General features: G+C 32.4%; 1 protein-coding gene across 1 annotated transcript; it reads right to left on the reverse strand.

The window, feature by feature from the left end:
* Positions 1 to 827: 827 nt before the first annotated feature.
* Positions 828 to 2,718, reverse strand: LOC117215969 (larval cuticle protein LCP-17-like). The gene is made up of 2 exons (XM_033462526.1): positions 2,614 to 2,718; positions 828 to 1,312 (listed from the first exon to the last, which is right to left on the reverse strand). The coding sequence occupies exons 1-2, from the start codon at positions 2,623 to 2,625 to the stop codon at positions 938 to 940; spliced, it is 387 nt and encodes a 128-aa protein (XP_033318417.1). The 5' UTR covers positions 2,626 to 2,718; the 3' UTR covers positions 828 to 937.
* Between the last annotated feature and the right edge of the window lie 12,372 nt (positions 2,719 to 15,090).

Below are 15,090 nucleotides of genomic sequence, written 5' to 3' on the forward strand. Positions count from 1 at the left end.
ACTCTGGTACTCAGGTCTACGAGCACCTAAGGGGTCCAGGATCGGGAGTTGATCCTGCCAGACGGGCGGTCCTGGACGTCCGGGAAACCAGGGAGCCGTAGCGATCCCAGCTAGTTGGCGAAGTGGGTGGTACGGGCTACCGAGTAATGGAGACGATACTTCTGAGCTGGGAGAACTGATGGGGACCCGCTTACCTTTCGGATGACGCAGGTGACGGGACTCTGCCATCACTGCGGCGAGAGCAAGGACACCGCGCAGCAGAAATGCTGCGTTCTCTCTTGCGCATCGTCATTGGCGAGAGTTTGCCAACAATTGTCGGAATTTTAAGCTTTGGAATATAGCGAGCGTTCGACGTTGTGCTACTATAGTAATATCTACTTTACAATGAAACGATTAAGAGTGATATAGAAAAGCAAGGAAATTATACTAGATTTGTTGAGTTTTCTAAAATCTATTTTTCGTTTTAGAACGATGACGTATGAATAAATAAAAATGAACTTTTATAAATATAGAATACGTAGGTAACGTATGAACGTGAAACGTAATTATTGGAGAAGTATTTTATCTACAGCAATTTCAAATTTAAGATACTTTTTTTATTATTCATTCTACATTAACAAGTGTTGTTCTAGTACAATGACGGCTAATTTCATTTGGAGCCTAATTATGCAGAAGTGTGTAACGTGTAACAACTCGCACTTGTGTTATCAAGTGTTTCTCTACTTTAATTTAAAATTGTATACGTGTTCTAGTTATATGTACGTTATACACGTAATTCTTGTTATATGTATATGTATTTAAAGCAAAGAACGATAAGGAGTAATGTCTTTATCATAAGAATTTTCAATAAATGTTTATTATCGTGCACTTGTTATGTACAAAATGTAATCTCATTTGGCGACGTGGAGGAAGTTGGTAAAGGAAGTGGAACGTGAATTTATAGGTTAGGCTGGTCGGCTTGTGGTGGATGCGTTCTGATGTATTCAAGAGCCCTTTGAATCAATGGAGAAATAGCTGGAATGTGTTCGCCCTGTGGTTGGAATCCGTTATGATCGGCAACATATGTCACCTTAATTGGTGTACCATCGGGGGATGTATATTGATACTCTCCTTGGGTAACAACAACGGGTGCGCTCCTTGCATCTGTCACCACTGGAGTTCCACTTTCAGAATGATAAATTCCATTATCTGTTTCGTAGGAATAAGAGTAGGATCCGTCAGGCGAAATATCTTGAGATTGTTTAACGATAACTGGTTGATGCTCAGCCACATCAGCCGAAGCCATAGCCAACATAGCAACAGAGATCACTACCTAAAACAAAAGTTTCATATCTTTTATCAATATGTCAATTATAAACATAATATTATTCTCATCAATTTGTAGATACAATATTATATTATGTACTTAAACATTAATACATATTTAGATGGATATTTACATCAAATTTGATAGAAAAAATCATCTATATATTTACGTTAACTATTTACTGTATTTTTAAATGAAATTATGTATAAATTATGTAATATTTAAAATGGGGTAAAGAAAAGATGAATAACTCTGGATGATGAAGCAACAAGAACACCGTAAAGGCTTGAACAACGACGCTTGACGTTTGTTAAAAGCCAGAAGCATAGTAAGTAAACATTTGATCAATGGACAAAGGTTCTACGAACTGATGAAAGCGAGTTTACTGTGTTTTATAATGACGATAGAAATAATGTTACTATATGCAACACGAGGATGGACGTCAATGATTTAATATTAAATTGACTGCAAGATGTGGAGATGAAAATATAAGGTTGCATTTCCAGCAATAATATTGACCCAATAATACAAATTTAAACATACTATGAGACAGGTCTTTGTACCTAATGTATATAAATTTTGTTTGAACTTGAAAATGTTAAAGTCATCCTTTAAAATGCACTTATATGTTTAAGTAAATTATGAAAACTCACAAATACGTACAGTAAATGTTTCTGTTTGCAAATAAATATATCACCAAAAGTTATATAGTTCACTATAATAATTACATAACAAACGACATACTGACTTTGTAAGATGGAAAATTCGTTAAAAACCGTTCCAAACAAAATGGATCGAATATGTATACGGGAGGAAGTAAAATATGAATATTTCAAATAAAAAGCAGGTAATATATAAAGTATAGTTATATATGTATATTATAAGATTTATGTATTGTAAAGTTTGAAATAATAGTATAGTTTTTTACAAAATGGGTTCAATATTTAATTATTATATCGGAATCGTTAGCTTCGATGTTTAATATCGGAAATGTTTTAATTCCCAAAATATGCGTAGAGAGAAGATATCATTTTCGCAAAAGTTACTATCGTATATACTTTTGTATTTTTCGGTGGTGTTTAATACAAATTTATTTATATAAAATATATATTCTATTGCATATATACATATTACATATTCTATAATATATATTATTTTGTTTGTGAAACCATTTTCATAGAAAATGCAACGAAGAATATAGCGTGTTTCTAAAGTTATACAAATGTAAGAAGTTTAAATAATTGATAGAATAAAAATAAAGGCGATAAGGTTAATACAGTCAGAAAAATGTGAAAAAGAAGACTCACGAGAAATTTCATTTTGAAAGATAGCTGGTTGTCACCAGATGCGAATCCAATGGAAGAGATTGAGATTTCGAATGTGGTTTCTGTGTGACACGAATGCCCTTTTATACGAAACTTTGGACATCGCTTTCGCCGAATATTATATTATTCGAAGAAGAAGAAGCTACAGTTGATGAGGATGAACGAAAGGGAGAGAGAAAGAGAGAGGGAGAGAGGGAGAGAGAAAGAGAGAGGGAGAGAGAGAGAGAGTGAGTGAGAGAGAGAGAGAGAGTGAGAGAGTGAGAGAGAGAGAAAGAGCTGAAGAGAAAGAGAGAGACAGGAATATAAAAAAATGACCCATCAGACAAGCAGAGAACTCTGCAAAATTTATTCGTTGGTTTGACATTTCCATGTTGCCTAAATCGATTGCTTGTATAACCATATACATACATATATTAATGTAACTTTTGACTATTATTAGCTCTACCGTATATATAGCATAGTACGTTTTAAAATCGCATGGGTTTGCATTGTTATGTATGTTAGAGCAATGTAAACATACATTCTCCATAATTATTGATATAAGACAAAATGATTGATCAGCGAAGTAGAATAGGATATAATTTAAGCATTTCATAATTATGTAATTTAAAACTACATTTACTTCCCAAATGCATACATTACGTCTTTTTGAATCTTGTCGCTTCGTTCACTGACTCGCGCACACAAATTTATATTTATATAGAGCGCCTCGTTTTAATTAAATACATATTTCGAAAAATACAATAGGTACGGGTAAATATTTTCGACGGGTAAATATTATTACGACAAAAGTGTCAAGTAAAGCATATTCTCTATAATTTAAGTTTCTAATTTAATTATTTTTATTAACATTATACAATAATGTACATATATATATATATATATATATATATATATATATAGTAGCATTTAATGTTTCATTACTCATACACACAAATATATATATATATATATTTGTGTGTATGAGTGAGTGAACAAGATGAAAAGAATACAATTATAATAAGATATGATTATAAAACATGTATTGGAATGCTATTTGATTTTTATTGCTATGTATATACCGAAAACACTACTACATACATATCTATGTTTAATTTTGATTGGTGATCGTAAAAATATCAGATGTCATGCTTGGAAATGTTACGTAACAGCCTTCCCATTCTTGAATACCTCTTTCATCTCTAGTAGAGATGACCGTATACCTTTTTTTAGTTTGAGTAAAAATAACCTCGTGGCTTAAAAAAGTGTAAAAAATTCAAATAGTTTTCACGCAACAAGCCATCATCATCTTGCTTTAATTTTGTTGTAAAATTTATAACAGGAGCATTTACCCTGCGTTTTACGTGTGTACTCGTCATCGCGTGTTTTCATTTATTCACCCCACGAGAGATTTCTAACGCTGAATTCCGCAGTTAACTGGTTAATAGTAGTTATTCATTTATTACACGTTATCTAAAGTGTTCAATGCAATCGAAGATTTCAGTTTAGTAAATAATTTCTGGGTAATATGTCAATAAAACTAATCTGCACTAAACGTTGGGCAACGTAAGGCAACGTAAATCGAGGTTTTCATAAAAAGGAAAAGAAATCTACCGAGTTTTCTAAATGAAATCATGCGCTGTTTTCCATATTATTATACGAGAACTATAGTAAAATCAAGTAATGCACACTAGAACACTCATTTATTTATATGCTGCCCAAATATTTCCTTATTTTAAGTTTCGTATTTTTTACAACAATTTAACAATTAAACTGAGTCAATTATCAAAACTTTATGCCACGGTGAGTTTAAGGTTTCTTAAATATGTGCAAGGAGAAAAACAGACATAATAACTGCAACTTCGGTACAATGTAGTATGCATTGGCGGACCAATATCCCTATTTATATGCTCGCCATTGTGCATCGTGAACATAACAACTCAACGAGCATAGTTTATTACGAGGATGTTTACTTTCACGTATTAAAACTAAGAAGTTGCTTCTACCAAAGTTAATATTTTTAGTTGTAATTATTATAATTCGGTTGGGTGTACATACAGAGTGCGTGTCAATAAGAATTACTGCCTAAGTAACTCGTTATTTATTGTTCTCATCGTTTTAAATGACTTTAATGAATTTTATGAATTAAAATGAATTACGTTGATTGCAAGGGACTCATCGGATGGATGCTATTTTACTTTCTGTGATATCAAGGTGACCTGAAGTTTTCTGAATGGCACCGTATATATTTTGTAACATCAATCGGTCCAGTTGGTCCATTAGTCTCTAGAAAAAGGTGTTAACATATTTATGCCGAATAATTATTACTTTGACAGATATTTTAACCTTAATTTATTAAATTTAAAATATGTAAGATAAAGTCGAAGAATAGCGCTTTACGTCTTTTTCTGTCATTCGCACATTAAATTTGACAGATTGTAGTTATGTCATATGTGAAACTAATGGTTTTTCGGTATAAATAGGTTAATACTTTTTCGCAGAGAATGTCCAGTTCGATGGGCTAATGTAATAAAAAATATACCATGCTATATAAGAAACCGAAGATCACCTTGATACGGCAAAAAGTATAAGATGTAAAAAAATAAAATAGCATCTATCCGATGAGTTCCTTGAAACGCAACATATGGTAATCAGTTGTTATGGATTGGCTCTCATTGTATATACTATTACCTTATTTCTAAAAGTTACTTTGTTGTTGTATTTACTTCATTAGCTTTTATATAAATAAACATTTATAAAACTATTTATCGGATTACATAAGTTGGCCACAGAAGAATTGTCGAATCGGAGTAATTGTGCTACAAATTTCAGTGTTAAATAAAAAATTCGAACGATATGCACACATTGCATTAATGTTTTCGGAAATAGTAAAATAAACTAATAAAATAAATTAAAGAAATGAAATATTTCCCAGTAAATTAGAACCCTACTGTATTTAGTATTGGTCAAATAAAATGTTATTTTTGAATACTATTTTAGAAATGTTTTCCAATAAATAAAACATTTCACTTGCAAAATTGCACGTATGATATAAAATAAAATTGAAATAACGTTTTACTCGGCATTGTGCCAAATAAGCTTTCATTGAATAACAAATTGATTGGATATTGCTTTGTAGAGCAAACAATTTATTTTATATAATGATAGACATTAAATTACATTATATTTACGTTCGGATGTATTCAATCGCACATCTGAAACGATACTGGAAAGTTTTTTTTCAAGGCTAGACATGTGACGCTTTGATACGGTACCAAACATTCTCCGCTGACCATTAGTCGACCGATTAGCTTCTATCGTGATGTACATACATATACATTGTGGCTCGAAACAATCGATGAATTGTCAAGCGATTTTCCTAATGTCATGTAAAAAATTTGTGGAATAAGTCTTCACACACCTTGTCCAGAAAAGTAATTAGTTCCTTGAATTGGATTTCTTCCTGTTTGGTTTAAACAAACATTCAAACAGTTGCCACTTTCTACAGTAAGATACCGTAAATGATGGTTGGCTCAGATAGAGTATTTCGAATAGGTGTTCCTGTTTCGTTTGGTACTAACTAGCGCAGGAAACTTAGTGAAACAGAGGGTTTGTTTCAGCCTAATTGACTAACTTTCATACAGTGTTAGCCGGGATCCGTGAGAATAATTCTGCAATGCGAAAGAATGAGTGGTATATACTATGCAAAAGGGATGGGATTCTATCGGTCGATCGGACAGTCCATGTACGTATCAACAGCAAACCCAAGATCAAGAGACTGTGTTTTCGGCGTCAAAGTTGATAGAACTGATGATTAATCAGAATTTGTCCTGCTCGCCACTCTCTGGTAATTGTGAACTGAAGGAAAATTACTGGTTAGAGGTACACGCATAAGAGAAAATTTTGGAACTCTACGAGTTCCATCTCTAGCATACACTATCTTCCTGAAGATGTAAGTTTTATAGGTATTTCAGGCGTTTATAGCATCTGTTACAATTTGTAGAAACGTGTTGGTGCGATTAGCAAAATTCGCATGAAAAATGCAAACTACACCTTGTTATTGACACTCTGTCAGATTTTCTTGATTTGCAAGACCTGGCTTCTTTTATATTAAGATTCTCGTGTGTAATAGGTGTTCCATGTAATTAATTAATTCACAATCCGCTTTTTTTATTGTTTTCTTTTTTATTTCCTCTTGCTGGTGAACTTCCATACTTCCTTGGTTACTGCGGCTAATCTCTCTCACGTGTAATACTCTACTTCTTCTCCTTAGTAATCCGACGTTTGAAAGTTAATCTTGGATTTGTTATTGCAAGTTTTGCACACAATATATTGTTATTGGTTTCTTTGTGCATCTATGATTAATATCCTATTTTATTAATTTTTAATATTCTATAAGCGATCGTCTACGATTAATATATGGATTTATACTAATTTGCTTAATGCAACGTAATCTAAAAATCCAATACTGCCCATTAACATTTTTTAAAGTAGGTCCGTTGGATATATTTCATGTTTGAGACAAGTAAAAACATATCAGGGAGTAAATTATTAGGTTGTGGTACGATTATTCCTATTTTGTCATATTTTAAGATCCAATGTTAATTTAATTTAATTTAATTTAAGGTCATTTCCAATGACCTTTTCCAATGACTAGCATAGATTCGCAACTAAATTACTTGTAGTCCCTTACTTAAATCAAAACTCTTTGTATCTAACTGCACCCTAACGTTTACTTAACCATAAAACACGGTGAGTATTGTTTCACGCTTTCCGAAGATATGCGATCCTTATACAACGCTGCTAATCTTCGCTATGTGCTATGTTGCTAGTTACGTTGACGTTGCATTATTTTCGGTCGGCCGCGGTCTATCAAACCGAAACCAATACCGATACTTTTCTTTAAAAGAAGCTGGTTGTCTTTTCCGCGCATATATTTTCTTATTATATGAACTATCGTCGAACGTCTAACAATAAGTTGTAAACAATAGGAGCACGCGTTATGTACACATTCCCCTGATTCACATTTCATACAGGTTTGCAATATCATTATGTATTTAAAAGTAAATATTTCATGGACTCCTTTTATATGAACGTGATCCTATTGTGTAAACGAACAATCATAGATGGTGAGGAGAAATAGCCGACTCCTATAAATAGCTATATAAAAAGCTGGACTCCCATTACACGAACGATTTCGTTATATAAACATGCTTGCCCCCCGACAGGTTCATATAAACGGAGTTCTATTGTACGTACATACATTTATCTCTCAGCCGTATACATACATCGTGCATACTCATATTATTATGTTAATTGGCGAAAATTGCACGCAGATGTACTATTGTATACAGAGACCTGTGTGATGATTTCCCGAAGCTAAAATTTTATATTTCAATTTTATTATCTCATCCTATGACATTCACCAAATTTTGTCTCGTTCAACCATCGATGGCAATCGGAACTAAATATTAGCTCAAAATATTGCCGATCTTTCCTTTTCGTTGCATATAATACTTATATACAGTACATAAGTTATTAAATTATCCGAATTTTTCTTAGGATAGAAGAGAGGATAGAAGAGAGAAGAAACCCTAAAGCTCTGAGTTATGATTTTTTCGTTCATATATTTAATCTTAAATAATTATGGATCAATTCCTCCTGATGCAGAGTTTCCCGAAGGATGCAATCATGTAAATTTACAAATACAAACACAACTTTGCTGACTCTGTTTACGACTATATGCTTAAAAGTAAAAGTGAAACATTTTCTGCAAGAATTGGTGTGATGAATGAAAGTATGCCGTTTCATACGCTGCAATTAACAATTTCAGCCAAAAGTAGAAACCGATATATGCGGACATGTCGATGTGTACTCTTACTGAAGATATTGCTCTATTGCTCATCTCCCGTTATATTTACATATTTATTGCTGCTAGCTGTATACTTTCTTAAATAAATGTATTTCTTAACATTTTTATTAGTGATATTATATAGTACTATTTAGTATTTTTGTATAATAAATTATTTTTATAAAAATAATAAACGTTCTTCTTTAAAAAGCAGATTTTTTTTCAGTATAAGATCTAAAGAGTTGATACTGATTAAATAAGAAATTCAAAATGTTTTTGATATAAAATATTTTATAATGCATTTGTGATATAAAATATATTGATTTCACGATCTACACACTACTGTGCTTGCGGATATGTTTCTTCGCCTACGATCTCGTCGCGTCTTCACGGATAAATAAAGCTTATCAAAATCGATTATATTTATCGTTCCTATTCTTTCTCTATTCTTTATTATTCTCGTCGATTTATGTAATAAATTGTACGAAATATTAAGCCTCTATTTTAATATAGTAGCCATTAATAATTATTTCATCTAAATCGATATTACGTAAATATCTTTAAAGCTACTAACAATACCAAAAATGATGTTTCGGTTAAAAGCTGAATGGTTTCAAGGAGAATGGAATCTGACGTCGATAATCGTTTTGTACGCGAATACATAAAGAAAGTACGAACGCCAAGTCATATCTCTTTAATTAACATCATAAGTTTGTAATAATGTTTATGCATTTGTTGAGACTTTTCTTCTCCTATGTTTCGTCGCTGTAAGACGGAGAGCGTTTGGAAAAAATCAAAACAGACACGCATATGTAAGTAATAGTGAAAATCTCTCTCTTCCTCTTTCCTTCTCGAACAGGACCAGAAAGGATATGATAATAAGGCTCGGATAGGAGAGTTTTGTATGGAGTCAAATGTATTTATATGAAGTCATTTGTATTGAGTCAAGGCCGTTTACTTTTTCCTCTGGCGCCACATTTTAGTTTTATACGCTATTGCTATAGAAAGAAAGAGGCTTACGAATTAGGTAGAAAGAACGAAAAAAATCAGCTACCGTACTAACAAGAACAAATTTGTCTTATTTGACGTTCGGTAAATCCTTTTTTATCGGTTGAAAATTTGGTACCACGCTAATTCAGCTAATCCCAATAGGGTGACATTCAAAGATTGTTGCTTCACTATGCTTATCTTCACTATACCGATACAATTAAATCCATGGAATGCTTCGTGCTTAGTCGTCTTCTATTAATTTTATTAAAACCTTCGGCTGTTGGCTGATTGTTGCCCTTTCTATCTTTTCTTTGTATCTTTTAGTACTATTTGTTCGGACACAGTTGACATTTTTAAGTCTCTTCGTGTATTCTTATTTCTGAAATACCATGGTACATCCATCACCGTTCTTAGGACATCTGGAGTATTTGCAACTTTGCTGTATGGCTTGTTAAGAATAAATATTACCGAAAAAGGTAGACGAAGAAAGGAATCTTTGTAAGATACCAAATAATAGCAAAAGAGAACTCATTTCCGTAGAACAAAACCCACACATTGTCGTGTCATTAACGTTCATTTTTCAAACTATATACGCAAATCTTATTGTGTAAATATAGAATTTGTTCATTTAATAGAAATGTAAAGAAGGAATAAGCTTAACGAACTAGTGAATTTTATATGTAAACCTTCATTCGGTATAAAAAGGTAGTTAATTTGGTCATTACTTTATAAATTGTTTTAATTGGAATTGATATATGACGCTTAAAAATCATATTAATTGTTTATAACGAATATAATGATATTTGTAGTCAGAGTTATAGTTTCAAAGTTCTATAATCTAAGCAAAATTGTTTTTTTTTTAATACAATTCTTCTAACACCAAGATTAATATCCTGCGTGCGTGTAAGAACGTATTCGTATGTAAATACATGTATACATATGTATCTGTTCAACGGACAGAAATATCTAAAAACGTTTTTTATTAAATTTACATAACAAACTGCTACTATGTGTGAACATTTTCCTTCTATTTCCCTACATTATTTACAATCTGTTTATTGCGACAATAAAAAACCAATTAAATATCCAATCATCGTAAAAAGAAAAGAAAACGGCTACCCAAGTCTTAAAAACCAACTTATATTAAATGTACTAAAAAATTATATAACTAGAATTAAACAAATTTAACGGTGTACAGAGTCGCGAATTACGCTTGTTACATAGGAACCAATTATATTTTTCCTAAAGGATATTTCAATATTGTCACTAATTTTTCAAATATTGACAAGAATCGATCGTAGAGAAAGTTGCACGTTTATTTTAGAAATTCAGATTCCTATTGAATCAATATAATTGTGTTATGTATAATTGTATTTCAATACTCCGTTGATGACATTTAGAAATATTTGAAGGTTAAAGGAATTGGAATAATGTAAGGCCGCATCAGTATTTGCCGCATGTTTGCATAACTTCTGCTCTCTTACGAAATAACTTGTAATATATTCAATGACCTTGTACTGAACGGTTTTTGAAAGGTGTTGCAATATATAATTACATTTGCTTAAAAATATATACAATCCCTGAGGACAATTTGCACTAAAGATATGCGATATGTGTTATTCAGTCAGTTTAATTACCAATGAAAATAATATGTTACAAGAATTTTAAACGATATCAAGAGAAATAAAAAGAAAGATATATTAGGTATTTAATGGAAATTTCACATTTTTTGAAAATATTACATACATGCATTAACGATTCTATACAATTTCGAACAATTTACAATAAAACACTACATCGTTGGAAAATTAAATCGGTACTTGTTGCGAAGATATGTAAGTACACTGTAACACCATTGTCCTCGACATTAACAGTTACGCCTGCAATTAGGTGATTCTGTGCTCTGTGAACGAGTTTCGAATTGTTTCTTATCCACAGCAACTTGTTTCTATATATATATATGATGGGTTTTCATTAGGATTTAAGGCGCGTAATGATTCTTCGTTCTTCGTTCTTAAATTAGCCATTGTTTTACAAAACAGAGAATATATTTACGCGAATAAACAAGATTTTACAAAATATTAAGAATAATGAGTTTAATAAATGATAAAATTAACTAAACTGAGTTTAATTAATAATTAGATTAAAGAATAATAAGTTTAACGAACAATAAGAGGAACGAATAATATGTCTTACGAATAATGAATTTAACGAATAATGAGATTAACGATTGATAGGTTTTACGAATAATGAATTTAATTAACGCTATTAACAATGTTTCCGGGGTTCAAACGAATCCACGGTCAACGGGATAACTCTTTACTATGCGTAGAATAATTTTAAACACAAAAAAATACGATTGCTGAGACACTCGGTAAATTGCTCGATGTATCACTTTCCAAGGCAATCACACGAATGAATATCTGATGAAAATCTTTTTTCGCTATACGACTGCATTTGTTTGTTATATGCTCGCTGGAGACATCGAGAAGGTTCCAATCGTCGTTGCTAGGCAATTTTCTGTCAAAAGTTTGTTGTATACTCTTTGGAAACATCGAGAAAGATCCAAACGCCGTTACTAGGCAGTTTCTGTCTGGAGATTGATTCCTATTACAACGTGTGTCCCATTATATCGACATCTCTAAAGTACAATTCTATGTGATTTCTAGGGAGAACAATACAACCGATCCACACCTTCGTCAGACAAAACGTTTATCCCGTGACCGTGGCTACGTTCGGCGACCAGTTGTCACCTCGAATCCACTTTCGCTTTCACAAATGTCAAACAATTACAAATGACAATTGCTTAATTACAGTTATGATAAAATTTAGGCTAAAGCATTAGAAGGCTTCCTCAAAATTGCAAAGGGAAGGCTCCGGTTTTCCTTTCATCTCCGACATATATATATATAAGGTTCAATTCTAAGATATAATTCAGGGATCGATTCTGAAAATCGAGTTTATCGTGAAAATACTTAAATGAAATACAGGAGTAAACAACAATTAATAACAGTAATAATTAAATAAACAACAACCAATTAATAACAGTAAACAATAAATAGCAAGTTCTGTGCAATGTCTACATGAAAATCGAGAACCGATTTTCAACGTCCTGAGCTACCGATCTTTCTTCGTCAATCTTCAATGTTTTAAATAATTACTCTTTCTTCTGTGATCTTGATCTCTGTCCGTCCGTTTGGGAAATGCGTGTCTCTCAAAATGGCTCTCCGTAAAACAAAGAAAACCGCTCTGTCCGTGAAACAAAAGAAGTCGTGCTATCCGTAAAACAGAGAAAGTCCCCTTGTTTATCCGCATTTGATCTCTTAGAGAGTTCATATATAAAGTACATATATAATCGGTGGTCTCGCTTAGTTTTCGAGATATTTGCGAGAAACTATGGGTACCACTATATCCTCCTTTGCAGAGTAAATTAAAAAAAAATGTTTACTTCGTAATAATATTTTTGCCATTTTTCCATTTTCATATTTCATAACATATTTCTATTTTATACGTAGCAAGATTATTTCTAACATTTTATCTAAGCTTGAAGTAATAGAAATAGATTTTTAGGGTGTGTTGACCTAGGTCAACCATTCATAAAAATTGCTTCCTAGATGCGTGTAATACATGAAAATGCCTACCCATTAATACGGTCACATGCAGAACCGTACGCGTTTTTTCGGAGCAATTTAAATCTTACAGCGAGAATATTAGTTGCAAGTTAATATTCTGCTTGAAACCTTTCAGTAAACCTATATCGTATTAAGTTTCTATCGTTTCCTGCTTGATAACAGTTAACGTATTAGTAAAAATTAACATACGGTTGATAAATATTCAAACATACGTGAGATTTGAATGGGATAGGAAAGATTGTACGTATTCCATACGCGCATGGTCAACATTTCAGATCAATTTCTATCATCGTTAGTAGTTCAACGATGAGTCACGAAATTGGAATTTTCAGAATTTTTTTAGATAGAAAGAAGGAACTAGTTCTGTGACATAAGAATAAGCAAATATTTCCAAGTATTATATATAAAATTATACAATTATGCATAAAAGAATGTTTGCTCTTAATATTAGATTTCTTACGTATAATCTTATACTTGTAGTAGTAAAGGATGGGAAATCTTACGTAAATATTAATACTATTTACTTAATGATTCAAACTGTCTGCTTTGTTTTAACGGAGGGAGCTCCAAATCTTTCGAAATATATGAATACTTGAAATTCTCAGTAGGTGCTATGTATTATGTTATGCGCATTTGAAGTAATTACCAGAAAATCTAATAAATACTATTGAAGTATACCGGAGAACACGAAAGACCAGTTTCATTATTGTTACGCTACAAGACGAAGCAAACGGAGCATGTCTGTCAATATGATAGCCATTGTTAAATCTATCAGCCACCTGAGAATTGGCGACGATAACATGGAACCTAGAGGTTCCAGAAATCATTTTTTGCAACAATATGGAGATCGATATTTCGATGCACCAGGATTCCAGATGACAAACGTAACGGCTTTTTCGTCAAATGTAAAATTATATTTGCAAAACGCTTCGACAGAAGGAAGACAGCACTAGATTAGAAACAAATCGTATGGGAACCATCAGAGACCGTGCCCTCAGCTTCGAGGGCTCAGTGGTGCCTAAAATGTAAAACTATATCGTCTAATCGAAAGCATCACGCCGCACGTCGAGCTAGTGAAATCTTACTTCACTTGTGGAAAGAACGGATATCATGCAAGTAGATGTAGATACAATGCTATAAACAGGTCGTGATACTCATATGTTCGATGCGGCACCAACGATACGCCAAGAGAAGAGCTTAAACTAAACAAAGAATAATCACGGCACGTATTGTAACCATGTCAAACTTTATTTAAACAAAAGCTCAACAGAGAAAAGCTCACGCTGCCGAGCGTGACTATGAATTCTGGTCGAGCACGAGCACGTGTTTAACGCAGAGTAATTTGTATCCGATGAAGATCCGATTAAGAAAACAGTGGCTTGTTATTAAATCTGGATGAATCACTTTGTTTATACGTGATACTATATCGGTATAAATCTCTATACAACCATTCGAAAATACGAATTTATAATATTAAAAGTTTCTTCTGGCGTTGCTGAAGACTCTAAGTATTTAATTTTAAACAGCATAGCGATTCTCCCTGTATATCTTTACATAAAAGATCAATATATTTGATATATACCAGTATTATTTCATCGTCCGATACGTCTATCGATTCGTCTAATTGAATTGCATAATACCGGGATTTTTATATTTTCTCCGCCAATTAAATAATTTAATATCGTCAGACAAATCGATTATTAGTTGACTTATACCGTAGTTTGACATGGATACGCAATTTATTTTCGCTTCATATTCTTTGCCAAATAATTCGCTGCAAATGTCTTTTCAACATTTCTCTTTATATTTTAAATTCTTTTACGCTTGTAGGCAAACACTCTGTATATCAGGGTAAAATAACTCTGAGCTTGCTCAGTATGTTGACGTATCTCTAAATAAACTCAAAAAACAATTCGAAAAATGTAAAACGCATAAAACAAAAACCATCCAATGATTTTATCCAAGGAAAAAAGTATTTTAAGCCTGCAAGATATCTGTTAAATTGTT

Source organism: Bombus bifarius, unplaced genomic scaffold, assembly GCF_011952205.1.
Source record: "Bombus bifarius isolate JDL3187 unplaced genomic scaffold, Bbif_JDL3187 scf7180000009949, whole genome shotgun sequence".
Lineage (NCBI taxonomy): Eukaryota > Metazoa > Arthropoda > Insecta > Hymenoptera > Apidae > Bombus > Bombus bifarius.